The sequence below is a fragment of the Emericellopsis cladophorae genome, assembly GCF_022114955.1.
Source record: "Emericellopsis cladophorae strain MUM 19.33 chromosome Unknown NODE_5_length_938552_cov_118_678949, whole genome shotgun sequence".
Taxonomy (NCBI): Eukaryota; Fungi; Ascomycota; class Sordariomycetes; order Hypocreales; family Bionectriaceae; genus Emericellopsis; species Emericellopsis cladophorae.
In genome coordinates this window covers 69,580-96,959 of record NW_026250930.1, presented here as the reverse complement: position 1 = coordinate 96,959, position 27,380 = coordinate 69,580, and the positions used below count along the sequence as shown (strand labels likewise).

Below are 27,380 nucleotides of genomic sequence, written 5' to 3'. Positions count from 1 at the left end.
GACTGTACGGGAGCTTTGCCCTCATGCATAGACAACATCTGCTCTCCCCTGCAGCCGCCTCAATCATGCTCCTCTTCGGACGATTGTCCCGCCAACACGCCGCAATGCTACTCCGGCTACTGTGTCGTGGAAGTTCCCGTCATCGCCTGCATAACAAGCGCCGATTGTCCTGCAAACCTTCCCAGCTGCCTCAATGGTGTCTGTGCGCTTCGCGTCCCAGGTACGTGCGACGAAGACGCGGACTGCCCCGAGGACCTGCCCACGTGCCTCAACAATGTCTGCGCGCCTGCACCCCTCGAAGGCCCACCAATATGCGACAGCAGTGAAGATTGTCCCTCCGAACTGCCGACTTGCACGGCGGGGTTTTGCACCACCAGGCCGGAGCCCCCGGGTTGTAGCCAGAACAGCGACTGTCCAGCCAACTTGCCCCAGTGCACCGCCAACGTCTGTACAGTCCGTACGCCAGTGGCGTCGTGTGACGACGAAACTCCTTGCCTTAGTGAGGATGATGTCTGTCAGAACGGTGTCTGTGTTTCTCGACTCTTGATAAGGCCTATTCCTTGCGGTGTGGACGATGACTGTCCAGCATTGACACCGCAGTGTAACGAGAATGTTTGCACGGTCCGTCTAGAGGCCCCTGGCTGCTCAGCAGAAAGTTCATGCCCCGAAGGTCTTGAATGTCAGGAGGGCCTCTGCTCTCTACCATCAGGCCCCAGCCCGTGCGCGTCGAACTCTGAGTGTCCAGAAACCCTGCCCCAATGCACTGCTGGATTCTGTACGTTGGCGACACCTTCGACAACCTGCTCCTCAAACGCCGACTGCACTCAGGGTCTCGAGTGCCAGTCGGGGACATGTTCTCTGCCTGTCGAACTATCGCCGTGTCAAGCTGACTCGGACTGTCCTGAGGAGCTCGTATGCACCAGCAGTCTCTGCGCCTTGCCCTCGGGTCTCGAACCGTGCGAGACCGGCAACGACTGTCCTGAGGCTCTACCTCGATGTACCAATGGTCTCTGCACGTTAGACACTGGGTTTGGGTCCTGCAATTCCACTGCTGATTGCTTTGGCGGTCTGCAATGCGCCAGTGGCAACTGCACGCTCGCCAACAGCCCTGGCCCATGTGGTTCCGGGGCGTCTTGCCCCACTGGATTCGATTGCGTGTCCTCTTTTTGCGTGCTGCCCAGCGGCGAGGCCACTTGCGAAGACGACTCAACGTGTCCAGAGGCGTTGCCGCAGTGTACCAATGGCGTCTGTACGGTGCGTCTTGATGCCAGCACATGCAGCGAGAGCGAGCCGTGCTTTGATGGACTTGTTTGCGCAGGCGGACTGTGTGTGCCAGATGGTCTGGGCGGCTCTTCTTGCACCGCCGACGACCAGTGCTCGGTTAATCAGGTCTGCCGTAATGGATCCTGCGTCGCCGACGTTACTACTTGCGGCGAGGAGAGACCTTGTCCAGAGGGACAGACTTGCTCACCTTCTGGTGTTTGTCTTCCGGACGCGGACCCGCCGATCTGTAACGCGACTCTAGCGTGTGCTCCAGGCTACAGATGTGAAGGGGGCGTCTGCATCATCGACACGGGCAACGTTCCATGTTCGCAGTCCAGCGACTGCAGTGACAACAAGATTTGCGAGAACGGCTTCTGTCTCCCTGCGCCCAAGGGCTGCAACAACAACAGCGACTGCTCCGACAGCCTCATATGCTCGCTTGGGAGCTGCGTGCCCGATATCACTCCTAGTCAGTGTACCTCTGACAGCCAGTGCGCGACAGATCTCGTCTGCACGGGTGGTCTTTGCGTGGCGCCAGCCACACCCATCGCATGCTCCAGCAATGACCAGTGTGCATTTGATCAGAAATGCTCTGCGGGATTGTGCATCGCGGATGTTTCCTCCACGAGCTGCAGCAGTGCTGCCGACTGTCTGCTTGGCGTGGGCGTATGCACATATGGCCTGTGCATCTGTGCTGATGGCGTCTGCCAGACGGATGACAGCGTGGACGACTGCACCGAGGACGCGCAGTGTGGCGATGACCGCGTCTGCCAGAGCGGCGTCTGTGTGGAGAGACTGGAGTGCGAGACGGCGACGGACTGTCTCATTGGCATTGACTTGTGCACGCTTCCTAGGTTATGCATTTGTCTTGATGGAGTCTGTGTCCTCGGCGGCGCCACGAACCCACTGCCTGTCACGGAATCTGTACCGCCGGAAGACGCCACCGTCAGCGCCAGCTTGGACAATCCTACTGTGCTTCCTGAGCTGTCGAGCGCGGTTGATGGCCTCACGAGTGTTGTGCCGGAACTCACGTCGTTGGTGGACGACATCACCACTGTTGTCCCTGCGCTTTCGAGCGTCCTCGGCAGCGCGTCTACCGTACTCGACGGTGTAACTACTGTCGTCGATGATGTTTTGACGGTGGTCCCTGAAGCAACGAGCATCATCCCTGAGATTACTTCTGCTATCCCGGAGATTACATCTGTCTTTGAGGACGTCACCACCTTGCTTCCTGAGATTACAAGCGTGGTTGATGGTGTCACGACTTTTATTCCAGAGGTCACCTCTATTGTTGGCGGTATAACAAGCATTGTACCTGAAGTTACGTCCGTGGTAGGGGATATCACAAGTATCGTGCCTGAGGCCACCTCGGTCGTTGGCGGCATTACAAGCGTCGTCCTTGAAGTGACTACCGTCATACCTGAAGTCTCCTCTGTGATTGAAGGCGGTACCTCGCTGGTTGGCGAAGTCACCTCAGTGGTCGCAGAGGTGACGAGCGTGGTGGCTGAAGTGACCACTATTATTCCGGCGGTCACTTCAGTCGTCGGAGAGATAACGAGCGTGATTCCCGAAGTCACAAGCGTCATCCCGGAGATCACGTCTGTGCTCGGAGGCGTGACCACTGTCATCTCAGCCGCGACTTCAATCTTGGATGGTATTCCGACACTCGTGCCTGAGGTGCCAACCACAACTCCCACCACCACAGCAACAGCATCGAGCTCCGCAGCGCAGACGACGTCGGTCGCCCCCAGCTGCGGAGATGCCAACGACTGTCTGGGACGGAGTGTGCTGGGACTCAACCTCTGTCTCGCGGGCCTCTGTGTCTGCGTCGACGGCGCCTGCGTGGCTGTCACGCAAGCATCCTGCACCTCGTCGAGCGAGTGCGCCGGGGACCAGACATGCACCAACAACGTCTGCGTGCCCTCCAACCCGGAGTGCACGGCCAACGGTGACTGCTCGTCTGGCTTCGTCTGCACAAACGGCGTCTGCGTCGAGGGATGCCGCACAAACAATGGCGACTCGGGCTGTCCTGGCGACCAGATCTGCCAGATTGGCCAGTGTATCCCGCCACAGTGCACGGGGGACACCGAGTGCGCGACAGACGAGGTGTGCCAGCTGGGCTTTTGTGTCAAGAGTACGCTCGAGCCCTGCAGCACGAATAATCAGTGCCCGAGCGGTAATCTCTGCCAGCTTGGCGCGTGCGTGCCCACGGTCTTGCCACTATGCGTGTCCCAGGCGCAGTGCTCGACGGGTGAGGTCTGCTCGAATGGCATCTGTACGACTTGCACGGCGGATACACAATGCGGCGATGGGCAGCAATGCTCCAATGGCGCTTGCGTGGCGGCATCACAAGTGCCCGGGTGCTCTGTCAGTAGCGACTGCAGCAACGGGCAAGTTTGCTCTCTGGGCAGCTGCACGGCTTGCACTCTCAGCTCGCAGTGTGCCAATGGACAAGTGTGCAAGAATGGTGCGTGCGGGAGCTGCTCGTCTGCTGATGACTGCAGCCCCCTTGGAGTCGGCTACGTCTGTCAAGCGGGAACGTGCGCTCCCTGTTCAGCAACATCGCAATGCCCATCCGGCCAAGTATGTTCCAGCGGTGCCTGTGGCGTCTGCACGTCCGACTCTCAGTGTGGCGCTGGGAATATCTGCGAGTTGGGCGCGTGCCAGCCAGGATGCACATCAGCGTCCCAGTGCACGACCGGACAGCTCTGCGATACGGGACGTTGCCGCGCCTGCTCCTCGTCGTCTGAATGTGCCAGTGGCCAGGTCTGCCTTCTAGGTCTCTGCACCTCCTGTACTCTGGACTCGCAGTGCGGTAGCACTCAGATCTGCCGCAGCGGCGCATGCGTGGCCGGTTGCACGTCTAACACGGACTGCGGATCAGGCCAGGTGTGCCAGAACAAGCGATGCACAACGTGCACGTCCTCCTCACAGTGTTCGGCCGGCCTCATCTGCAACACCAGCAACAACGGAGGCACCTGCGAAGTTTGCAGCGCTGATAGCCAATGTGGCAGTGGAAAGGTGTGCGACGACAGCGTCTGCCAAGCTGCGTGCACGGCCAACGCGCAGTGCGGGACGGGACAGGTCTGCAACAATGGACACTGCACGGCCTGCACTGCTACATCACAATGCACAACTGGCCTTGTCTGTAGCTCTGGCGCGTGCGGTGCCTGCTCCGCGTCGAGTCAGTGTCCCTCTGGGCAATACTGCAGCAACGGTGCCTGCATCGCGGGTTGTGATACCAACGCAGGCTGCTCGACCGGTCAAGTCTGCTCCAACAACCTCTGCATCGCTGCTTGCACGTCCAACTCGGCCTGCACAAACGGCCAGGCCTGTGTGGCGGGGATCTGCACCCCATGTGCCTTGTCGACGCAGTGCGGAAGCGGCCAGGTCTGCAGCGGAGGAACATGCATCAACGCCTGTACCTCGACGTCTTGCACCAACGGCCTCGTCTGCAAGAACAGCGTCTGCTCTGCCTGTTCAGTGAACACGGACTGTCCCACCGGCAAGGTCTGCACCAGTGGAGCGTGCGGGTCCTGCACAGCTTCGACGCAGTGTTCCCCAGGACAGGTCTGCCAGGGCGGATCATGCATCACGGCCTGCACGTCCACATCCTGCACCAACGGCCAAGTCTGCTCGCCGTCCACGGGTGTCTGTACGTCGTGCACGGCCAACTCGCAATGCGCCACGGGGCAGGTCTGCAACAGCAGCACCGGACTATGCGGCTCCTGTACGACCAACGACCAGTGCGGCACGGGCAACGTCTGCAACGCCGGCGTCTGCATCGCAGGGTGCACCTCGAACGCGTCTTGCTCGGGCGGCAAGGTGTGCGCCGGCCTCGTCTGCACGTCGTGCACCGCGACCAGCCAGTGCGATGCCGGGCAGGCGTGCTTGACGGGCGGGACGTGTGGCGCCTGCACGGCTTCCACGCAGTGCGCGGCGGGACAAGTCTGTAAGAACGGCGCGTGCCGCGCTTGCTCGGCCAACAGCGACTGCCCGACCAACTTTGCCTGCGATTTGGGTTCCTGCGTGTCGTTGCAATGCGGCGGCGCAGAAGATTGTAATAGCCGCTTGCTGGGCTTGTGCGGGCTTGGGCTGTGCTCGTGTAGGAGGGGACTCTGCGTGCTGCCGCTCTTGGGGGGGATAGGGATCTAGAGACTGGGGGAACTAGGAGGAGTGAGAAGTTGGAGCGCAGGTGTTGGAGAGATGGAGGTCGCGTTGGGCACGTCGGTGTTTATAGTGGCGGATGGGCTACCCTGCAGGAAGGATTTCTTATGTCATGAAGCACAAATGGGCGAGGCCATGGTATATGCACAGCATCAAAGCGTCATTACTTGTATATTTACAGAATTGTACTATATTCTCAAGCCATACTTCGTTACTCTAGCCAATTCAAACCTACCAAGGTCCTTTGAGGCATATCCTGCTGTTTTTGCCCCCTCTGTATTCGTTTGATTCTAGCCGCCGACTCATGTCCAATTACACAATGCTAAGACACTCAAGTTTTCGCGGAGCTTATGAATAAATTTTTCATATTCATAAGCCGTTACCGTAACACGCAATAGACAAAAGACACGATTGTTGATACTAAATAGCATGTATACCCCGGGTCTCCCCGGTCGAGCACCGGACTTCCCCGCGCCGATGACCGGTGGGCGGATCCGGCTCTTGAGGCCGGTCGCGGGGAAGGACCCGCTTATATATCGGCCGTGTATCCAGTCACCGACGCGCCAATCGCCCTTCCACTCGGCGTCCTGGCACTTGGCCGACAGCCAAGTTGAGTCAAGCAAGCAGCATGGGTAGACAATCCTACATCATGAACCCGGGCTCCCTCACTCTAGAGATTAAAACATGCATGCTTCAAAACCCCGACAAGCATGTCCTCCGCACCCGGCAAGTGATCTCACAACAGGGCCGCAGGCCATCCAAGTCGTCGTCGACACACGACCACTCTCCAACTCGGTAAAGAGCCAGCACGATGAGGACGCTCAAGGCCGGCAGCAGCAGCAGCTGGGTCTCGCGTCTGGCGACCAATAGGACGGCACGCCCGCGCAGTGGATGTACGAGCAGACGCCCAACAGCCTGTACAGCCGGTACTCGCGGTGGCGCAAGACGCTCTCTGCGGCGATTGTCAGCTGGACCGGGCTCGTCTTGCAGGTGTCGAGTACGTCGGTGCTCTCGGCGCTGCCCGAGATTGGGGGCGAGCACGGCACCGAGGGACGGGTCATTGCCCTGTCCAACGCGCTGAACCTCGTCTTCATGGGGATCAGCGTCGCCTTCTGGGGGTCCGCTGAGCCAGGTCTACGGACGAAAGTGGACGGGCGTGGTGGCTGTTCTCCTGACGCTGGCGTGTTCCATTGGCACCGCGCTGTCGCCTACGATTGCGAGCTTCTTTGCGTTTCGGATCCTGACGGCCTTGTTTGGCTACGTGCTCAACCCTCGCTTCGCGTTGACGTCGCCTACCGAGTCTGGGCTGTTCTATCTGGCGCCCGGTATCGGGTATCTCACGGGTACTCTCTTTGGTGGACGATGGGCCGACCGGGTAGTTCGTCGGTGGGTCGAGAGGCGTCATGGGAATCGCGTGCCGGAGGATCGCGTGCGCTCATGTCTCCTCGCCCTGGGCATCGCTCTGCCAGGTTGCATGCTCGTGTACGGGTGGACAGTCGATAGAGCGGTGGGCGGCATCGCGGTGCCCGTGATCGCCATGTTCCTGGGCGGCGTGTCTCAGCTGCTCTGCTTCCCGAGTCTCAACACGTACTGTCTTGACGTGCTCAGTGGGCGTGGCTCAGAGGTCATGGCGGGCCACCCGATGGTGTGGTACTTCTTTGGCGCGGGTGCGTCGGCGCTGGTGCTGCCTGCGGTGAGTAGCATTGGCGTTGGCTGGTTCAGCACGATTGCGGCTGGGCAGATGGTGCTGGGTGCGGTGGCGTTGCTGTTTGTGACCATGTATGGGCGCGAGTGGCGGGTGAAGCTCATGGCGTGAGAGGGAGCATGCTAGCTAGACTGTTGGCTGTTGCCCGCCAGTCATCTCCTACTACGTATACGTACGCCTGGTAATCGAAGCCAGATCAGCTCACTAGGGGTCCCAACAAATGCACAGCGTGGAGGGTTCCCCGGAACCCCGGAACCTGGTGCGTCCAGATACGCCGGACTGCCGGGAGCGGTCGGCCCTGCGTGACAATGATGGCAATGTGACAGACGCAGCTCGGGCTTGGGGCACCGCAGGGCAGCCCAACTTTAATTGTTGGTGGCGGCCAACCCCAGGTTCCCCAGACTGTCTTTGTTGCAAGGTGGTGGCGACTTCGGTTCATCGAGGAGCGAAAGGCTCAAGTAGCGTCGGCAGCCGTACCTATTGAGTCCAGTAATAACCTGTCGCGTTGACGTCCCTAAGGTAACTTGGATCTCGCCCTAGCAGATCTCGTCCTGGCAGGATGCCACTCCACGTGGGTGTTTCTATTATACAAGGTTCCAGTCGTTATGCGAATGCGATTGTTGTATGCGTCCCAGTCAGCCCCGAACATGCCACATGCACTTGTCGATAGTATCGCGTTGGATCATGCAGATTACATGTATGCATGACTGGGATCACGGCCTCACATGCCTCGCTTTGGCAGGCAATGCGGCCACATGTGATACCCTCGTTCTGTGCCTTTATGATAAGCACGCGTATCCGTACGGTACGTGTACTCCGTACTCTGTGATAGGACAGCACGCAAAGACTGTCCAAGCGGTGTCGGGGCGAACCTAGGACGAACAAGGCCCCCCTCACGAACCCCATTGGCTGTTCGGGCACGACTTGCACGACGACCGAGGCAACACCCCTGCTGGGGCCCGTGCGTCCCCGAATGGGGATTGGGGAGGAAGCTGGGGAAAGACTGGAGACGGTCGCCCACGGGGTAGATGGTGGAGTCGTGAGGGCTCGTCGCCTCGGGGCAAAGCCAGTCGAACAGCCCGTGCCATTGGTGGGAGTAGAGTGCCGAGCCTTGTTCAGCCGCGTGCGGAGGTGTGACCTCGTCGAGGTTGCGCTGCAGATTGATTGAGAGTCCCACACGATTGGGGGCCTTGGGGGGAGACTTGATGACCCCAGCTGGGGAGGACGGAGAGACAAAGACGATGGATAAGTAGCCTGGATCGCCCCCCTCCCAGCACAGTCCTTTTCTCCCCAGCCCAGTCCAGTCCAGTCCAGTCCAGTCACCTTAACTTCACAAGGCCAGCGACAGACAGGCACAACCGAAATGGCCGTCACCGAAACAAAGACCGAGCATGGTCTCGCCCCTGCGACGTCGCACGCCGACCAGAGCGCCTGGGGCACCGAAAACGAACTCATCGAGGCCGCGCACGCCGCGTCGGACGAGGAGTCGCGCCTCCCCCGCAAGGAGCTCTTCTCCCGCTACATGCCTGGCGTCATCTTCAGCGCGCTGCTCAGTCTGGCGCTGGTCATGGAGGGCATGGACGTTGGCTTGATCAACAACTTCTTCGCGCAGGATGCTTACATCAACAAGTTTGGCTGGCCCGACAAGAATGGCAAGATGCACATCTCGGCCACCTGGCAGTCGGCCATTGGCACGGGCAACAACTGCGGCTCCATCATCGGCCTCCTCATCAATGGCTATCTGCAGTCGCGCTTCGGCTCCCGCCGCGTCTACATGGGCGCCATGGTCCTCATGACCTGCACCATCTTCTGCCTCTTCTTCGCCGTCAACGTCGAGATGCTGCTCGCCGGCAACATCCTCTGCGGCATCCCCTGGGGCATCTTCCAGACTCTCACCACCGCTTACGCCGCCGAGATCTGCCCGGCCGCCATGCGCGGCTACCTCACCGCCTGGGTCTCCATGTGCTGGGGCGCCGGATCTTTCCTCGCCGCCGGCACCCTGCGCGGTTCCCTCGATCTCTCTGGCGACGCCAGCTGGAAGGTCCCCTACGCCCTCCAGTGGATCTGGGTCGTCCCCCTCTTCCTCGTTGGCTATTTCGCCCCCGAGTCGCCCTGGTACCTCGTGCGTCGTGAAAAGATTCCCGAGGCTGAGCATGCCCTGCGCCGTCTCGCCCGCAAGGACTTTTACACCGAGCAGACCATGGCCCAGACCCTCGCCTTCATGAAGCACACCAACCGCATGGAGAAGATCAACGCCGAGCACGCCAGCTACGCCGACTGCTTCCGCGGCACCAACCTGCGCCGCACGGGCATCGTCTGCATGGCCTGGGTCGTCCAGATCCTCAACGGCCAGTCCATCACCAACTACGCCGCCATCTTCCTCAAGGCCGCCGGCATGGGTGACATGCAGGCCTTCAACTTCAACATGGGCATCCAGTCTGTCAACATCTTCTGCACCATTGTCGCCATTGTCCTCATGGGCATGCTCGGCCGCCGCACCTTCTTCTTCTACGGCTCCGCTGCCATCGGGTTCTTTATGCTCATCACTGGCATCCTAGGCTGCTTCCCCCAGACTAACGGCATCCTCATCGGCCTCGCCGTCCTCCTCATCTTTGTCCAAATCACCTTCAAGGTCAGCCTCGGCCCAACTACGTACGTCATTGTCGGCGAGGCCTCGTCCAACCGTGTCCGCGCCCAGACCATTGTCCTCGGCCGCGCCGTCTACGTCTGCGGCCAGATCTGCGTCCAGCAGCTCAACCCGCGCATGCTCAACAATGTAGGCGACGCCTGGGGCTGGGGGGCCAAGGCCGGTTTCTTCTACTTTGGCCTGTGCTTCATCTGGGCCATCTGGATCTGGTTCTTCCTCCCCGAGACAATGAACCGCTCCTTTGCCGACCTGGACTACCTCTTCCAGAAGAAGACCCCCGCCCGCAAATTCAAGACTGCTCCTGTGGACCGTATGTTCTCCTCTTTTATTATCAAAGTGCACTGGGCTAATCTAGATTCACAGTCTTCGAATTCGTCGACACCGACACGAGCCACAAGCTCGAGGACGACCGTATCGACGACAAGACGGTCACCGAGGTCCAGGAGGAGAAGCGTGCGTAGACGGGTTACGGTGCTGTGTGTTGTCATCAACTGCCTAAGTGTAGCGTTCACTTTAGTGAAGAATACATATTTTCTGCCAAGTTATGGCGGAGATACTCGGCGCCTTTGGCTCGTACAGTCTATAGCGTGTGATAGTTTGATGCAATCATGTGACTGTAGACGAAAAGGAGCATGCATGTGTCCATCATGACGATACTTGCCCACCTTCTACAAGAACCAAGCACCTACATAAAGGAGACGACACATATAAGATCCCTCGGCAGAGCGGGAATAACATGGGCATCATCGTGTGCGGAAGCGATGCCTCCCTCCCATCAGAGCGAACCCCTCTGGAAATCTTATCCGCCTTGACGGCCCATGACTCGTGTTAGCGAACCCTTTACCCGCAACCGATGTGGACATTGGTACTTAAAAAGGCCTCTTGGTCATAAAGACCTCATTCTCAAACATATCAAGGCTGCTAGAACTTCACTTCCACCCTCCACCGTCCAGTATTCACACCCTCAAGCACACCACCCACCATCGCAATGGGTCTCTCCAATGGCACAACGCCCAGGGGCACAATGAAGGCGCAGCAGATGGATCCCGAGGACCTCAAGATCCATCTCAACGAGGTTCCCATCCCGAAACCGGCACCCAACGAGATCCTTGTCAAGATCCTTTGCGCCTCGCTGTGCCACTCGGACATTATGATTTTTGAGCCCACCGAGGGCATGCAGTACCCGGAGAAGCCGACAACCATGGGCCACGAGGCAACAGGACAGATTGTCGAGCTCGGATCAGACGTCTCGGGCTTCAACCTAGGCGACAATGTTGGGTTCAACCCGGCTACCCAAGTCTGCTACGAGTGTCGTCCTTGCAGAGAAGTGTGAGTGAACGACCAACAGGTCGAGACAAGCAGCGAGTCACGCGGACTGATCATTTCCCCCCAGACACAACCTGTGGTGCGAAAAGAGCGCGCCTGTGGTTCAAGGCTTCGGCAGGGACGGCTACTTTGCCGAGTACGCCGTCATTGACCACCACAACGCCATCGTCTTGCCCAAAGAGCTGGACCCCGTCGCGGCAGCGCCTCTATTCTGCGCAGGTGTGACGGCGTACCATGCCATAGACGACCTCAAACTGCCTCCCCAAAGCTGGGTCGCCATCATTGGATGCGGTGGTCTTGGCCTGCTCGCCATCCAGTACGCGCGCGCCATGCAGTACCGGGTAATTGCTATTGACACCGCCGCCCCTGCCCTAGAGGAAGCCAAAGCGTCCGGGGCCGAGCACGTCTTCGACCCAGCTCAAGATGCTGACTACGTCAGCCGCATCATGAAGATCACCGGGCGCGGCGTGCACGCCGCCGTCAACTTCACCGCCAGCAAGCGTGCCTACGCGGCCATGCCGGCCATCATCCGCCCCGGGAATGGCATCCTCATGGCCGTCGGCATCCCCGCGCAGCCCATTGAGCTGAACGTCTTTGACATTGCGCTGCAAAAGTACAGGGTCATGGGCGCCAGCAACGGGCAGTGCCACAATACACGCCCGGCCATTGAGTTCAGCGCCAAGCACAACATTGTGTCCAGGACGGAGTACTTTGCGCTCGAGGACCTGCCCACCATGGTGGAGAAGATGCAGAACCACACAGCGAGGGGCAGGATGGCGGTGCGCTTCTGATTTTCTGTCTTCTCGGAGTAGTATGAAATGGAAAACTATTGCCGTGAACGTCCCCGCATCCCCGCGTTCCACCCCATATCACGAGTCAGCTGGCAAGGGCTCCCGTGTGAGTGATGACTCGCTCTGTCGTAGAAGAAGTAGATCTCGAAAATAGCAGAATAAAAGGAAAAGAATCCAAATTTTTACTACACCTGTAGATTAGTCAATCATGGACGCCCAATACTTGCCCACGTGGAAAGATCTGCCTGCCGTGCCAGGCGCGCGGTACTGCCACCAGACTGCACCCTTAACAAAAACTCGCTGACAGAAACCAGACACGGCTTTGCGTGGGGCGTCTTCGACAAAGATGGCGTCAAAGACGAGATAGGGACGCTGAACATCCTGACCGAACAGGTGGTCCTGCAGGCAAAAGAGGAGATCAGGGTGGGACGCAGTGTCGCCCTCAACTGGGGCCTCGACAAGCTCAGTGAGCCCACCCTCGGCCGCTCCGTCTTGAAGCATGAATTGGTCGATTGGCGCACGAAGCCGGGGTTCGACTTTTACTCATGGGACGATGAGATCAGCTTCAACACACAGACAGGCAGCCAATGGGATGGTCTCCGTACGTGTCGCGCTCAGGCTCGAGATGTGACAATGCTGAGCTTCTAGGCCACTGGGGCGATGCGCAGACAGGCCTGTACTACAATGGCCACAAACACGACGAAGTCACGCGTGGAAAGCATTTGGGCATTGAGCGTTAGTTCGCGCCCTCTGCTGCTACTCTCCGACACTGACTGAGCAGACTGGACCAAGCGAGGTGGCATCGTAGGACGCGGTGTCCTCCTAGACTACGCCCGATACGCTGAAAGAAACAACATTCAGTATAGTCCCATGTCGAACCACGCAATCACCGTCAAAGAATTGAAGAAAATCGCCAAAGAGTGCAACATCACCTTCCGCCCAGGCGACATTCTGCTCATCCGCGTCGGCTGGACAAAATGGTATGACGAGCATGGCGTGCAGGACAGGAACAAGTACGTCACACATGCATATGCATGGGCTGGCCTCAAGGGATGCGAAGAGACACTCGAATGGCTGTGGGACAACCACTTTGCCGCTGTGGCAAGCGACAACAACGGCGTCGAAGTGGTCCCCATGGAAGACAGATGGCGTAGGTCCCGCTGCAGAAGTCATCCTTGGGCATATTCACTAACTGCCAATAGGGCTGCACGACTTCTTGCTCGCGGGCTGGGGCATGCCCATGGGGGAACTGTGGGATCTGGAAACGTTGAGCAGAGAATGCGAGAGACAGCAGAGATGGACATTCTTCCTCACGAGTGCCCCTCTGAATCTTCCAGGAGGTTGTGCGAGTCCCCCCAATGCCATTGCTATCTTCTAGTCTGTATGTGCTGGCCCGCTCAGAACGCGAGTTGAAAGTCCCAGACCTGGAGTTTTCGATCTGGATATGGCCCGCCCTGTCGGACAAAGACACTCAAAATGTTATCTTTTTGCAATCTCTTCTGATCGTACAATGGCTCTGTGGATGCGTTGGGAATGACAGCCAGCAGATCCCAGGACTGAAAACCGTCCGTGGCGCTCGCCGTGTAGATTCGTGTCTCCAATTGGGGCTCGTCTGGCAGCAGCGCAATCAGCGTGTTGCCTGCTCTGTCGGCCGCGAGTTTCCCCCGTGGTGCGTATAGATCAGGACCCGAGATGTCACCGGGACTGATCAAATTGACCGTCCACTGGCCCTCCGTGTCGCGAAGATAGTGCTCGTAGAACTGTTGTCCCGAGGTGTTGCCCCTCATGAGCATGTGGAAGCGGCCCTGCGCATCGACAAGCTGACCCTCTTGGTTGACCATGGCGCTGTTCTGGGGAATCTCCCAAACCATGACCTCGGGCGAGTCGGCCAGGATCGGCTTGGTGAGCTGTTCTCCCTGGCTGTTGAGCCAAGTCTGGCCGGCGTCCTCGGAGTAGGCGAAGAAGAGGTCGTGGTTCGTGTTTGCGTCGGGCGTCTCCCGCACTGTCCAGGAGGTGTATAGCTTGCCGTCGTGGGTGCCCAGACCGTTTATGTAGGCATTGTTGTTGTTGCCCTGGATATATATGCCGTAGGGGGTCCAGTCGCCCGACTCGACGGAGTAGCGGTGAATGTAGCTGTCGCCATCGCCAGAGCTGTGAATATATGTCAGCAGCGCTCTGCCAAGTGCAGGGACGATGTAGTCCTCACCCTCCGATTCTGAGCTCAAGAAGAATGTCACCTCCATCAAGATTTTGGAAGCGAGGATACGTCAGTGGATCCCAAGGCCCTTTTGAACCAGGGAGCTCGTGGATCACAGGGCCGAAGAGGTCCGCCGTCCATTCTTGCGGGATCTGCTCCGCGATGCCGGCTGTCGACACCCTGTAGTTGAGTGGGACGTCCTACGCATGTCAGTCCAATTCCTAGTCGGCAGGCATCAGGGAGAGACAAACATGATGGTCAAAGCTGAGATGGATTCGGCCGTCGCCAGAAATGCCCATTGAGATCATGTTGTGGCCATCCATGGTCGTCTGCACATAGTCCGTCAGGGTGAGAAACTCCCATTCTCCCAACGAGGGCGACACCTGTCGTCGCCCGACGTTGACGTAGTGGTGGGAGTACCCGGCCGGAGCCGTGTCGTAGAAAGTGACATATTGATGGTTGCCATACGTGATCAGCACGTCCTCCTGATAGCTGACGCCGTTCAATCGTTGCGGACCCTGTATGTCCGTGCCAATGTCCCAGTGGGCAGTGGAGAGCAGCTCAACAGCTTGCACGCCACCAAGGGGCAGTAGGAGGGTGATCAAGGTAGAGAAATTCATGTCGACGGCGGGTCCACACGAATTCGGGCAAATTCCACGTTTGTACAAAGCGCTCTGTGATTGTCGGCCTGCTCGTGGCCCTAAATAAACTAAGAGGCTTCGGTGTAATGACGACCCGGTGGGGACTCGCACCAGCAACCCTGCACTCCACGATAGCCTCTCCAATTGAATGCATTCCTGTGGCGGAACCTACATACGGAATCTGCCAAGGCGGGGAACCATGAGATTCCGGGGAGCTCCAGGTTCATCAAACTGCCGTGTGGAGAAGCAAGACGTGGCTGCGCAGGGCTTGATGCTATACCACCGCATTATATATATATCAAAGACCTATGAGCCTAGGCCTATACACAGGCCTGGAAGAAATGTAAGACGTCTGCAACCCACGACGACGGCTCACTTAGAGCTGGAAAGTGGCCTCCACCTGGATGGCGATATATCTCGCGAATGTTCGCCATCCTTTCCAACCAACTTCGAGGCTACATCATACCGTGTCAGCTCGTTGTCAGATGACCTTGACACCATGCTACTCACAACAAAGCTGAGATCTGCGATCCCTGGGAATTTGCTACCGGGCGACCCCATGCCCCATTGCGAGACGCCCGTCGGCACGTTGGTGCGTTCCAACACAAATGCGGCTGGCTATAGATAATCAGTCACTGCAAGAGCTTGCCACGAAGAATGGGTCCGATCATACATCAAAGGCGTACTTGTAGTACCGCAGATTTCCGTACGTTCCTTGAACGAACAGGGAGACGGCCGTCGTGATAATCTCGTCGAAATTGTATGGGTAGCCGTCGCTGACGCTCTCAAGGAGGTGCCAAATCCAGCCCGAGAATCCCACGGGTGAGTCTGAGAAGGCCTGACCAACGGCGAGCGGCTGTAGCTGTTGCACATATTGGTACCCTGTGTGTTGGGCGTACCACTCCATGCTGCTGGCCATGTATCGTGTCTCCTCAGGCGTGGTCTGGTTCTTCATGTATCTCTCAGTATCCTCCGCGGTCGCCTGGACGAGGAAGAAGTCACAGAAATGACCGACGATGCGTCCAGACGGAACCACCTCGAGCATCTTCATTGTGACCCACCAGCCCAAGTCCGTGGACACAATGCCGTAGCGGTCGTAGCCGAGCCGCCCCATCAGTTCGTCCATGACACCGGCGATCGCCTTGGCATCAAATTCAGCGTGTGCCACGGCGGGACTGAACCCAAATCCAGGGAGATCTGGGGCGACTACGTGGTGGCCTGCGAAGGAGGCATTGTCCGGGAACACGAGCGGGCCGATAACCTTATGCCATTCCATAGAGGTGGAGGGCCACCCATGCAGCAGCAACAAGGGCAGAGCTTCTTCATAATCGGCGCGCTCGTGGATAAAGTGCAATGGTACCTCGTGGGGCCATGCAGGAGTCTCGGGTACAGTGATGGCAAAGTGGGAGTGGTTGCCATTGGCGTAGGCTTGCTGGGTGGTCCAGTCGTACTCGTTGGCCCAGTAGTCAGCCAGTGCTGTCATGTTGGCGCTCGGGGGGCCTTCGAGCCAGTTGTTGTTGCTGTCGTCGAGGAGGTCAATGGAGGGCCGGTATAGACTGGCTTTCAGGTTGCTTTCGTCCACAAAGCCTTGATCCACCTGGATCGTGAACGGTGTTGGAGACGAGGCATTGCTGGGAAATGCAAAGTTCAGCGCGCTTCGCGTCATGGTGGCAATGTAGGCAGAGTGCTTTTGGTAAACAATCGGTGCTATTGAGTTTGTTGCTTGGTTCTTAGACTGCCTTGACGGCCACAGGCTGCCATCTTATATCATGCGTTTATGTGGTCCGCTGAATAATGATACACAGATCCGATATCAGCCGAACATGTATGACGATTTTCATGGGCTGGTGAATCAAATGTGACTTCTCGTCATTTCAGCTACTCAGTCAAGCAACATAAGACCGGCTTTGTGGAGTTGAGCAGGCCCTGGCCCAAGGAGACTTAGGAGCAAGAATCTAAAATTTTCGGCCGAAATGATCCCTGTGGGTTTTTGGAAGCCCAAGCTAAATGGGTCAAAATTACGGATATCATGTCTACACAGGAGGAGATTTGAGGCACCTGTGAGTCTGATGGAAAGGATCGCGCATGCGAGGGTTGTGGAGTCGTGGACGCTCTCGTCAGGGCCCTAGGTAAAGGCGAGAATGCCAATGAGCCGGCGAATCCTCTCCAATTTCCAACCAGGGGTCGGCCAGAGAACCCTTTGTATGGAGCCAATCCATTGTCTAGGGACAGTCTACGATGCTCGTCCGCGGCGTGAGCCTAGCTTCGGTCGAAACTCGGTCGAAACAATTACATTGATGCCCGTGCACGTGGCGAGAATGCAGCATCAATCCGTGGGGCTTTATGTAAATTGCACGATGTAGAGTTGTCTGCTAATGAAATCCTAATCTAGCAAGCAGTGACACACAGATCTTCCAGAACATGCTTCTACTGCCAACCACTGTCCGTCGAGGGCCTGCGCGAAGTCAGACAACCACCACCAACGACAATACTCCCTTTCTTGCTTCAGTCTGGTCTCAGTCGACCAGCCATTTCCCATCAAACAATCTATATGCAGAGATACTCAAACCACTTGGCTTCTCCAGCCGTCTGGCGTCGAGTCATGAGAAGAGGCGATTGGAATTTCCATCTCCGAAGGACCGAAAGGAGAGGCTGGGAAGGAATTCCCCGCAAAGGGCACACATCATCAGTCAAAGGGACTGTCATGCTTCTCCGTGGCTTGCATGAAGCATGGCACAAACCCTCCTCAGCCCATTCAGGTTGACCAAGCGGGAGACAGAGAGTGTCGGGTGGGTGCATCAATGTGCATTTACAGGCGCACGATGCGTTGGGGCCTGCAAGCGAGGGCGCGGTTGGATGGTCCAAGATAAGGCGTCGAGGTCCGTGTATGCGGGCAGTTGGCACATGTACCTAAGCACAGTGAAATCCATAAAGTCGCTCGACCCCTCTCTGGCAATGAGCATTTTGATGGAGATGGCATTTGTAAAGTCCGCTAGCTTGTCAATGCCCCCTGTCTCCCACGGTCTCAAAATTCCCTGTGGCACTGGCTATGAATTATCACGAAACAGCGACAGCGTGTGCGGACGGCATCTCTTTTCTCCATGCTTTACACACAGTCCCTGAGCAGCCGTCGGCAAATGGGCTTGATGGGTCCTTGAAACAAGCTCCTGAAGACTACGTGCTTCCTCTCAAGAGGGAGCGTGATCTAGCCAGCACTCTGGCGTTTTTGTCGAGCTTGGAAACTGATCCGAATCGAATCCCGGCACTCTGCCTGAGGGAGAATCAAAAGAAGATGCAACTAGAAGTTATGATTGCTGCGAATTCGCAAACGCCCGGAGACAGCCTCAGAAAGCTCGATTCCATCAAAGCAGGACTGGACAAAATACTACGTGCCGTTTCACAGTCGGTCAAAGGTTGGTTTTTTCCAAAGTCAATGTCGATTGACAAATGAGATCTGAAAGACGGTAGAAGACGGTGATCAAGGGATAGTTTCCGAAATTGTATCCGTCTGCTCAACACGGATTCTAGAGCGTCTCAGACTCAAAAAGCATAGAAACCAACGTCAACCTCTCAAACCACTGCTACAGAATGCTAAGAAACTACTAAGAAAATCCGCAGACTTTGGGAGCAGAGCAAAAAGCCTGATCGCCGCCATTGACGCCTGGGAACAACATCAGATAGGCCGAAGACTTCAGGACGTGGTCGAGCGCACTCATGCACTATCTCGGCTTCAGGGCTTGGCCACGCTAATAAGCACTATTCCGAACCGAGACCTGGATCCATCCTCAAAACAGAACTTGATGAACATTCTCAAAAAGGTAGCGAGATACAAAGATGCCGCTGTATTATTGCATCGGACTGCCAAGAGATTCCCGATAGCTAGGAATTACTCATTCACTCTGGTCACTTTACCTAATGAAGCTTACCAAAAAATTGATGCATCGATAACTTCGCGTAACTTGGCCTCGACGTTGACAAGAATACGGGGAGGAAATGAGAAGGTGGCCAGCAAAAACGCCAAGTCAACCGTTCGTCAAATATGCAGGCTTCTCGGAACGACAGAAGAGAAGGCAAATGCGAAGTTCCTCGCACAAAGGAAACAAATACTCGACGAATCAAAAATTCACGCCGAGGTTCAGTTGGTTTACCACTTGGAGGTAGCCAATGTGCGTCCTTGCCCGAGGGTAATATGCTCGAGCAAAGATGCATGCTATCTGTGCAATTTGTTCCTCGCGGCTCACGGGAAGTTCCACACCCCAAAGTGCCATGGAAGACTATATCCAGGATGGAAGCTACCACTGTCGACACTGAGTTCGGTCAATACCCGTGAATTCATCCGACGCTTGGAATCCCAAGTGCAAGACAGTATTAGTCTGATGCTCCAGCGACAGAACAGAATTTTATACCAGTACCCAAACGAGAGCACCGCCCTCACTATAATAAACTCAACCTCGACTCCAAGTCGCGCCAATAGCCTTCTCTCCGTTGTTTCTCGACCTATTCCAGCCACTCAAAGTGGCGACACAGGTCTCTGCACCTCCCCACGAACGACAAGAGAATTTGCGGAGGAAACTCAGTCTCTGCCGGATGTCAAACAACCGAGCCTCGACGGACCTGGAGAAAAATCAAGGCCTTGGAAGCACATGCTCGCTCAAAACCAGCCAGTGATGGGGACGATCCAGGGAAACTCCAGTCCCTTGGTTCATTCATTGCCACTATTCACCTTACAAGTGGAATATTCGGTAGGACCCAGAGGGCCACTTGGTGGTGGTAGTGGTGAACTGGCCAGTATCACATATAACCTGACCTGGCTTGACCGAACTGAGGCTGAAAAGGTCCGGCAAACGGAGATCGGACAAATCATTGACTGTGATAAGATAAGTGACGAGATAAACATTGATCCTAAAGCCTTGCAAGGACTGCATTTGTCATCTGGTCAAAGTATCTTCAGGTTTGATCTGCTATAGCCTAGTACTTGGATGGCTGTCCAACACAACTTAAGTACATATAGCGCCAGAGGATGCAACTTTACAACTACTTGTCCGCGATAGAGTATGTCATCATCGGCCTTTCAGTTATCATGGCTCTCATATTCCATGCCCGGAAGCTGGAAAACGCAGAACATGATTCCAGGCCGCAGATCTGGCTTCATCAACTAAAGCTATCTCCCTGGCTATGTTTCGCGCACATATCTTCGAACAGAGCACTACGGCGACATTAAAAGCGACACAGCCATGCATCGAAGAGGGTAATAGTTTGATATTCCACATGTTAGGATCATATATACCCGACCCTCGTCACTTGTGCACACCACCCATCCGTCAAGCGCTTGAACCTGTTGCCAGGGCCCCCCTGACGACCGTCGAGCACGGTGCATCATACGTTTCTGGCTTCACAAATTCCACCTCTGCAGAGTTGTCTTTGCCCAGCAGGGCCAATGTGTCACTCTCCGAATCCCACACAGGCCAGCCCAGCGCATCCGTCAGACCAGACGTTGGGTCATCACTGAACGCAGCCCACATACGCTGCATGACCCTCGTGAGGCGCTTCTGTTCCTTCGATGGCGGCAAGCCGCTCGTGTCTTCCGATGCACCAAATACCATGTGCAGATCGACTCCGTGGTATGCGCCGCTGGTGGGGTATAGACGGGTGTTATCCCAGTCCGCAAAGTAACGATAGCCAAATGCTGGAACGTGGTTGGCGCGGCGAGCCTCTGCTTGGAAAGAGACAGGGCAGGTGAAAGACTCAAGGAGGAACGAGCGTACCTGCTCGTCGGTGGGTACAACACCGTTGCGGTAGGCTGGAATCCTGTAGTACCCATCTTCATTGTGGTTGTGGCCCATGAGAACTGGTAAAGGGGAGAAGTCGCCTGCCTCTGTCCGAGACATATAGTCCGAGAAGACTGTCTTCTCGTCGGGTATCGGGTAGAATGGGGGGATTGACCTCAGAACACTGGAACTTCCGGTAGGTCGAACGCTGGCGGCTGCTGCTTTGATATCTTCCCAGTCAACCTGTCGCATACAATCCATGGCCTCTGTCGTATTACCACATCCCACAGCATCCACGACAGTATTCCAGTTTCTCTCCGGGAGACCGGGGCTATTCACAGGAAAGCTGAATGCGTTTCCCGATGTGGCAATGATTCCGTGCACAATGGGATCGTCCTGGTACGCATACGTCCAGTAATCAACAGCCACACCCCCAGAAGACTGTCCTGAAATGGTGATCTTGGATGGGTCGCCGCCAAACGCCTCCGCATTGTCGCGAAGCCATTCTACCGCCGCGCGCTGGTCCAGCAGGCCAAGGTTCTGAGTCTCCCCTGGCGCTCCTGGAAACCCAAAGATGTTGAGGCGGTAGGTGACGGTGACTACCACAATGTCTTCGGCTTGCGCAAAGTATTTGCCCGTGTAGAAAGGACTGTTGGTGTTGCCAATGGCAAAGCGTCCACCGTGGAAAAACACCAGGACCGGCTTTAACCCCCCAGACTGGTCGATAGAAGGTCGCTGCCAGATGTTCAGCGTCAGGCAGTCCTCACTTTGCGGCGTCCCAGCAGCTGAGGCGAAGTATTCAACTATCCGCTGTGCTTGTGGTGTAAAACCGGGATATTCTGTCGGCGGCGATGGGGAGAGTGGGCAGTCAAAGCCGTAGCTGGCGGCCTCGAAGGGTACTTCACTTGTGGGCGCTTCGGGCGCAGCAAAACGTAGGTTGCCTGTGGGTGGTTTGGCGTAGGGAATGCCTAGGTACTCGACCACACAACTGGTGTTTGTGGCAATGTGGCCGGTGATGGCACCATTCTTGGTCTGCGCAACCAAGTAATCAGATACATCTGATGGGCAGGCATGGCAAGGGTTGCCGCGCACCACGCTGAGTGCGAAGGCTGCCAGTAGCAAACATGAAGGTTGCTGTACCATTGTCCCTAGTAATCTTCTACTATAAGCGCCTGATTGTTTGAGGGCCTCCGCGCTGGCTGGGTGTTCTAGGCCACGCGAACAAGGTGAACGGTGGTATGGGAAAGGAGTGAGTTTCGAACGTGTGCCTTTTCTCGTGGAAGCACGCCCCCTTCCAGCCCTTCCGTGACTCCTTCTTCGTTTCACGTAATACTACAAGGATTTTCAAGCCCAGATCACCCAGTTCGACGGACATGACAATAAGCCAGACCAGGGGATGCCGGGGAACTGCGCCTGTGGGCCGCCTGCATGTTCCTCCCCTCCTCAGCGCGTAGCTCACGGACGAGGGAATTATCCATAGCCGTGGAGCTTATAAGTGCCTTCTCCAGTCAAAAATTTTTATCATAGTATTTTTGCGCATCATTGCCCTGCGGCTGCGCTTGTGATGACATAGTAAATAGGTTGATGTTCAACATCGCGGGGAGGAGCAACCTACATTCGTCGGAGACAAGTAACATGGTTTTTCTGGGAGGTCAGTGATGATGTTTTCTGTTGGCTGACCATTGATACTCTTTAATTAGGTGAAGTTCAAAGTGATTTGTCGAGCGTGGGGTCTTTGCATGATGCGATCCAATTACCTGCTTCCGGCAGCATATCATCTCGCTCTTGCATGAACCTGTTGGTTCAGCCTGCATGATGAGTCCGCGTCCGTGAGACAGAAAACAATCCACCCCTATGCTCGAAATTAGAAAAGACCACGATGGGGTGGGTGATTTGGGCCGCGATTCAATTTCGGCAGAAGCTACAGAAGGCGAGCTTGATGCTTAACTTCATAGTACTCACACGTAGGCTAGGCTTTTGAAAGAACCTAAGTCCAAAAAGCACAATTTCGGCATGGAACCATGTCGAGCAGTACGTAAGCCCGCGTTTGCCTCGTCGGAATGACACTGAGGTCCGAAGATACCTGAACGCCTAGATAAAATAAGTTATCCTGGATTTTGTATCATCCCAAAGGATTGACGATTTGCCAGTGCCTTCGACCCGACCATAACGCTGACTTGCGCCAGAATGGGCCCCTATGGGATGGGCTTTCCAGCCGACTTGCCAAACAATGGCTGGAAATTGTACTTGCTGTCTCTGATCATGATCATATCCTCTTGGCTGCTTGTTATCACACGCCTGAGCCTTCGCTACAAAGCCTCTCAGATAGGCTGGGACGATGCTTGCGTACTTCTGTCACTGGTAAGTCCTATTCGTCACTCCGAGAACCCAACATCGAGCCACTGACATCTAAAGGTCATGTCTATGATGGTGTCTATCTGTATGCAATTAGCCATCGAGAATGGATATGGTATGCACAAGTCAGACCTCGAGACGGACCAGCTTCGAGTGGCACTCCGATACTTTTTCCTCGCGCAAACTCCGTACAAGATCAGTGTATGCCTGAATAAATTAGCCATGGTTCTCTTCTGTATGCGCATATTCATCTCGAGAGGATTCCAGGTTGCGGCATACACAGTAATGGGCATTGTTGTGGCGTGGAGCATCGGGGGCGTGGGTGCTACAATATGGCAATGTGTTCCCATTGCTGGGGCCTGGAACAAATCGCTGGAGGCGACTTGCATTAACTCAAACAAGTTCTGGGTGGCTTACGCGGCTATGAACATCTTGACGGACGTAATGGTTCTCCTACTCCCGATTCCGTCCATCGTGAGACTCCAGCTCAAGCCTCGGGACAAGTTGCTTGTGATTGGTATCTTTACCATGGGTGTCTTGTACGTATAGACACATTTCCCCTCCTTGAAATTGACGAGTTCTGTACTAACAAGAGATAACAGCGTCACCATCACCTCGATCCTCCGAACGACATCCGTACAAAATTCCTTGAAGAACAAGGAAGACGTTACTTTCAACTTCATACAGAGAGGCATGTGGACCTTGCTGGAGATGAACTTTGGAATTATTAGCGCTTGTCTTCCCACACTCAAGAAACCTCTATCCAGCCTAATGCAGAAGGTGTTCGGGTCGAGATTTAGCACATATGGTGCCGGTCTGAGTAACCCGCAAAGACTCGGCGTCGATGATTCCGGTGGGACGGGGATGGACTTGCTGAGGGTTCGACCAAATCGCAGGCTACCTGGGGGAGCTGGAGGAATACTCATGAAAACAGACTTTGTGATCAAGACGAGTGACCGTGGCCGTGCCGAGAGAACAAGTGACGAAGTCGGCTTCGTCGCAAACGCGCAGGCTACACATGGGAAATGAGAGCCTCTATTTGAACGGGCGTCTAAAATTATTCGATTATACATGTCAAGAGCTTGTGAAGTCCTAGTTGAATTTGGTGATGATGAGGCAGGCCGCAGGCATCACACAAGATGAATGCTATTGAATTTGCTCCCGCAGCGAGCAGGCTTTTCTCCAGCTTTTGAAGAGAAATAAAATCATATCATTCACGAGGTTATAGGGATTGGCGACAACAGCCAGATCAAGAAGGTTATTGATTTCCGCATGGGGAGGAATTCCACACCCGACGTGGGGTAGACCGTAGGTGATTGACTGGCAACTCGTTCAGCAGCCCTTTTGTGAACTTACATTCAACTCGAATGCTCAAAGAACTTTAAAAGCCGAGACACGCATATTGATTTCGGGGAACACCGTATAGAGCGACACCACGCCGTCTATACTCACATCATGGCAGCCACTGTGGATCTGTCCGGCAAGGGCATGCTGTGCGTCATGTCTCGAATCTCACGGAACGATATGCTGGACGAGGAAACGTTCCTCAGATGGTACGACAATGAGCATATTGCCGAAATCATGCGGACTAGTGGAGTGACCTCGGCCAGACGCTTCGTGGATGTGAACCCCTCTGCGGACAAACCGTATCTCGCCATGTATGCCATGGACGACATTGCGTTTGTGAAGAGCGACGAGTTCCGTGGGATTCAGTTCAAGAGTGCCTCGCTGCCTGGATCTGGAGTCATCTATGACTTGGCCGATCTTGATGTGAGGAACGATCGACTGGTCCAAGTCTACGACCCCAGAAGCAAAGGGAAGGGCCACACAAGGAGCTTGGTCTTGAATCAAGTTGAGCTCGGGGGAGGCATCAGTGATCAAGAATTCGACACATGGTTCCGCGATGAGGTAGGTCGCTGCGGCTCCGTGTGACTATGAGGGCGACTACTGATGCCCACAAGCACCTCCCGTCCCTGGCAGGGTCCAGAGGGTTCCTGCGCACGACTCGGTTCCAGCTTTTGTTTGCAAGGTCGAACGCAGAGTCTCGCGTACTGAAGGGTCTCGCTCCCCCCACGGATGAACCACCGCCTGCAGCGGCCACCTGGTTGGCCTTGCATGAGTTTGAGTGCGGCGCAGCTGACATTGATCTTGAAAAAATGAAGACAGCCACGTCGGGCTCATTGGGCGAAAAGATTAAGACTGAAGCTCTCATAAATGATTACATGGCTTATAGACTGGAGAAGGACTTTGGTCAGGAGGATTGGTTTCATGAAATTCAAAATTAACCTCAAATTGAGATTTGGCTTTGCTGTGCTCCGCTGCCAACTGGCGGGGACGTCATATGCTTGCCATTATTCAAACGTCAACACGACGTTTCGAACACGCGCCTAGGAGTCATGAATGAGAATTTAATTTTAATCATGAGAGAGTTGGTAGAAAAAAGAAAGAGAAAACAGCTCGCACATTTCGCCGGTGTCTTTTAAGGACGTCATGCGACTATTCCTGTACAGGGTAGCTGAAGGAGGTAGCTCGGATTTAAGAGTCCCGCAAGATTATGTCAGCATCGAGTGGGGTCCTGAATTGCTTGGTAGAAATGTTCCTATGAGCATCGGTCGCCACCGTGAGTCCATGCCCCTCCACGAACACTTCCGAGTCACTACAACCACCATGTCCAAATCCAAGGCTCAGAAGCGCAAGCGACAGGCTCAGGCTGCAGCTTCGAGCGGGCCTCCGTCTAAAGTCACAAAGACTACGACCGTCGAAGTCTCCAATGGTGGACGTTCACCCACCGCTACCACCATCCTGGCGCCCTCGAACCTGCACACTGTCATCTCGGACGAAGAGCTCGAAATCACCGTCGAGACACTAGAAACCCTATCCCAATACCCGAGTCTGATCAAGGGAAAGTCTTGTAAGGACTTGCGCGTGGCTGTGTACGACTTTCGCAAAGCATCGACAACCGGCAACAATGCATCGACTGACGGAGGCAACCTTACTTCGCGGATCACCGCGGCATTGGCCGACGAAAAGTACCTGGATGCTAGGATTCTACTGGCAGAAATGAGGATCAGGTCAGAGGAACCGAAGCTCGGTGCTCTTTGTCGATGGGTCAGGGATCTGGACGTGATCAGCCGATTATCTACTGTCAGGTCCGCCGAGGACGCCGCGCCCGCCGTCCGAAGCGACAACGAGCGTGATCTGCTCAATGTTCTCGATGCTGTTCTTCGTACAGTTGGGCCGATCGACTCGAATCCGGCAGCTGTCACCCACCCGACATCGCAGGTAGTCCTCCAGGACATATGGGACCTTCGACCGTCCACGCCCAGCGAGCAGGTGCACGCCGCCGTACAGAATGGGACAATTTTCGATACCCTGCAGAAGGACAAAATCTCTTCTCTATTGCGCATAATTGAAACAACGCCAGCTCTTGAGCGCAAACCACCCAACCATCACGACGCCATTCTCTACACCACCGCGCCAGACGCTGTGTTGCTTTCGCAGACTCCAGAGACGCCAATCATCCACGAGCCGCATCCCGTTGTTCCCGGACTGAGTCTCGCGAGGAACCTCCTCTCACCGCATGAATGCAAGTCCATCATTGCTGCAGGAGAGGCTGCCAATTTTGTGCCCGACGCACCCATCCGTGACGACGGCCAGGTCAGCATCCTCGCGCATAACTTCTACTGGGTCATCGATACGGCATTCCATGATAAGCTGTGGGCTCGCATCGCCCCGTACGTGCCTTCCTCAATCAACGGTCGCCAAGCCAGGGGCATCAACCGCAGATTCCGAGTATATCGGTACGTCCCAGGTGCAGAGTACCGGTGCCACATTGACGGTGCTTGGCCACCATCTGGCATCTTGCCCAATGACAAGTATGTGTACGATGCATCACCCCCTGGCAAGAAGCAGAGTTCTCTGTTCACCTTTCTCCTGTATCTCAATGACGAGTTTGAAGGCGGCGAGACCACGTTTTTCTTGCCGTCTGCCAAGGAGGGGACGCTCAATGCGTACCCCGTGCGGCCGGTCATGGGCGCTGTCGCCATTTTCCCTCACGGCGAGACCAAGGGCGCTCTTCTGCACGAGGGCACTGGCGTGAGGAAAGGTGCCAAGTATATCATTCGTTCGGATGTCGAATACGATGTCGAGCCGACGGTGGGCGTTGATTGAATGGTTGTTTGACAATGGTGAATCCAAGTCACGCCTTTCGGAACCGACGACGCTATAATAAGATTGAGCCGCGCACTGTCCGTGAATTTGAGACTGCAATCACAAGAGGCAGATTACCGGTCGGATGAATCCGTGTCGCCAGACATAGCGAGAAAGCTCTGCCCATGGGCCGTAATGCGGCAAAAGGAGCTACCAGCCTGCGATCGTCGTTGCATGGAGTTTCAGCCGTCGGCGGCATAAACCTGACTCGCTCTAGTTTCGGGTCCCGGGCATTAATTGTACATACAATTAGTGCCCTTTGAGTTTGCTCAGTAGCACTGCCGCGCGCAACGCAGATAGGGGTTGTCCGG

General features: G+C 55.8%; 11 protein-coding genes across 11 annotated transcripts; 7 read left to right on the top strand and 4 right to left on the bottom strand.

The window, feature by feature from the left end:
- Positions 1-1,240: 1,240 nt before the first annotated feature.
- Positions 1,241-4,013, top strand: J7T54_004564 (uncharacterized protein; the record flags this gene model as incomplete). The annotated part of the gene is made up of 4 exons (XM_051503231.1): positions 1,241-1,254; positions 1,545-3,538; positions 3,768-3,846; positions 3,935-4,013. 4 exons carry the CDS (start codon positions 1,241-1,243, stop codon positions 4,011-4,013), a joined length of 2,166 nt encoding a protein of 721 aa, XP_051364874.1.
- A 513-nt stretch (positions 4,014-4,526) lies between these two features.
- J7T54_004563 (uncharacterized protein) lies at positions 4,527-5,683 on the bottom strand (the record flags this gene model as incomplete). Its single annotated transcript, XM_051503229.1, has 2 exons — positions 4,527-5,414; positions 5,666-5,683. The coding sequence occupies 2 exons, from the start codon at positions 5,681-5,683 to the stop codon at positions 4,527-4,529; spliced, it is 906 nt and encodes a 301-aa protein (XP_051364873.1).
- A 638-nt stretch (positions 5,684-6,321) lies between these two features.
- J7T54_004562 (uncharacterized protein) lies at positions 6,322-7,246 on the top strand (the record flags this gene model as incomplete). The annotated part of the gene is made up of 2 exons (XM_051503228.1): positions 6,322-6,516; positions 6,563-7,246. 2 exons carry the CDS (start codon positions 6,322-6,324, stop codon positions 7,244-7,246), a joined length of 879 nt encoding a protein of 292 aa, XP_051364872.1.
- A 1,252-nt stretch (positions 7,247-8,498) lies between these two features.
- J7T54_004561 (uncharacterized protein) lies at positions 8,499-10,243 on the top strand (the record flags this gene model as incomplete). The annotated part of the gene is made up of 2 exons (XM_051503227.1): positions 8,499-10,092; positions 10,146-10,243. 2 exons carry the CDS (start codon positions 8,499-8,501, stop codon positions 10,241-10,243), a joined length of 1,692 nt encoding a protein of 563 aa, XP_051364871.1.
- A 527-nt stretch (positions 10,244-10,770) lies between these two features.
- Positions 10,771-11,899, top strand: J7T54_004560 (Alcohol dehydrogenase-like protein; the record flags this gene model as incomplete). The annotated part of the gene is made up of 2 exons (XM_051503226.1): positions 10,771-11,111; positions 11,176-11,899. 2 exons carry the CDS (start codon positions 10,771-10,773, stop codon positions 11,897-11,899), a joined length of 1,065 nt encoding a protein of 354 aa, XP_051364870.1.
- Positions 11,900-12,107: 208 nt separating this feature from the next.
- Positions 12,108-13,277, top strand: J7T54_004559 (uncharacterized protein; the record flags this gene model as incomplete). Its single annotated transcript, XM_051503225.1, has 5 exons — positions 12,108-12,163; positions 12,214-12,500; positions 12,548-12,634; positions 12,681-13,049; positions 13,102-13,277. The coding sequence occupies 5 exons, from the start codon at positions 12,108-12,110 to the stop codon at positions 13,275-13,277; spliced, it is 975 nt and encodes a 324-aa protein (XP_051364869.1).
- Positions 13,278-13,296: 19 nt separating this feature from the next.
- Positions 13,297-14,716, bottom strand: J7T54_004558 (uncharacterized protein; the record flags this gene model as incomplete). Its single annotated transcript, XM_051503224.1, has 3 exons — positions 13,297-14,050; positions 14,106-14,296; positions 14,348-14,716. 3 exons carry the CDS (start codon positions 14,714-14,716, stop codon positions 13,297-13,299), a joined length of 1,314 nt encoding a protein of 437 aa, XP_051364868.1.
- A 688-nt stretch (positions 14,717-15,404) lies between these two features.
- On the bottom strand, positions 15,405-16,403 carry J7T54_004557 (uncharacterized protein; the record flags this gene model as incomplete). Its single annotated transcript, XM_051503223.1, has 1 exon — positions 15,405-16,403. One exon carries the CDS (start codon positions 16,401-16,403, stop codon positions 15,405-15,407), a length of 999 nt encoding a protein of 332 aa, XP_051364867.1.
- Positions 16,404-20,058: 3,655 nt separating this feature from the next.
- Positions 20,059-21,648, bottom strand: J7T54_004556 (uncharacterized protein; the record flags this gene model as incomplete). The annotated part of the gene is made up of 1 exon (XM_051503222.1): positions 20,059-21,648. One exon carries the CDS (start codon positions 21,646-21,648, stop codon positions 20,059-20,061), a length of 1,590 nt encoding a protein of 529 aa, XP_051364866.1.
- Positions 21,649-24,315: 2,667 nt separating this feature from the next.
- Positions 24,316-24,792, top strand: J7T54_004555 (uncharacterized protein; the record flags this gene model as incomplete). Its single annotated transcript, XM_051503221.1, has 1 exon — positions 24,316-24,792. One exon carries the CDS (start codon positions 24,316-24,318, stop codon positions 24,790-24,792), a length of 477 nt encoding a protein of 158 aa, XP_051364865.1.
- A 735-nt stretch (positions 24,793-25,527) lies between these two features.
- On the top strand, positions 25,528-27,030 carry J7T54_004554 (uncharacterized protein; the record flags this gene model as incomplete). The annotated part of the gene is made up of 1 exon (XM_051503220.1): positions 25,528-27,030. The coding sequence occupies one exon, from the start codon at positions 25,528-25,530 to the stop codon at positions 27,028-27,030; it is 1,503 nt and encodes a 500-aa protein (XP_051364864.1).
- Between the last annotated feature and the right edge of the window lie 350 nt (positions 27,031-27,380).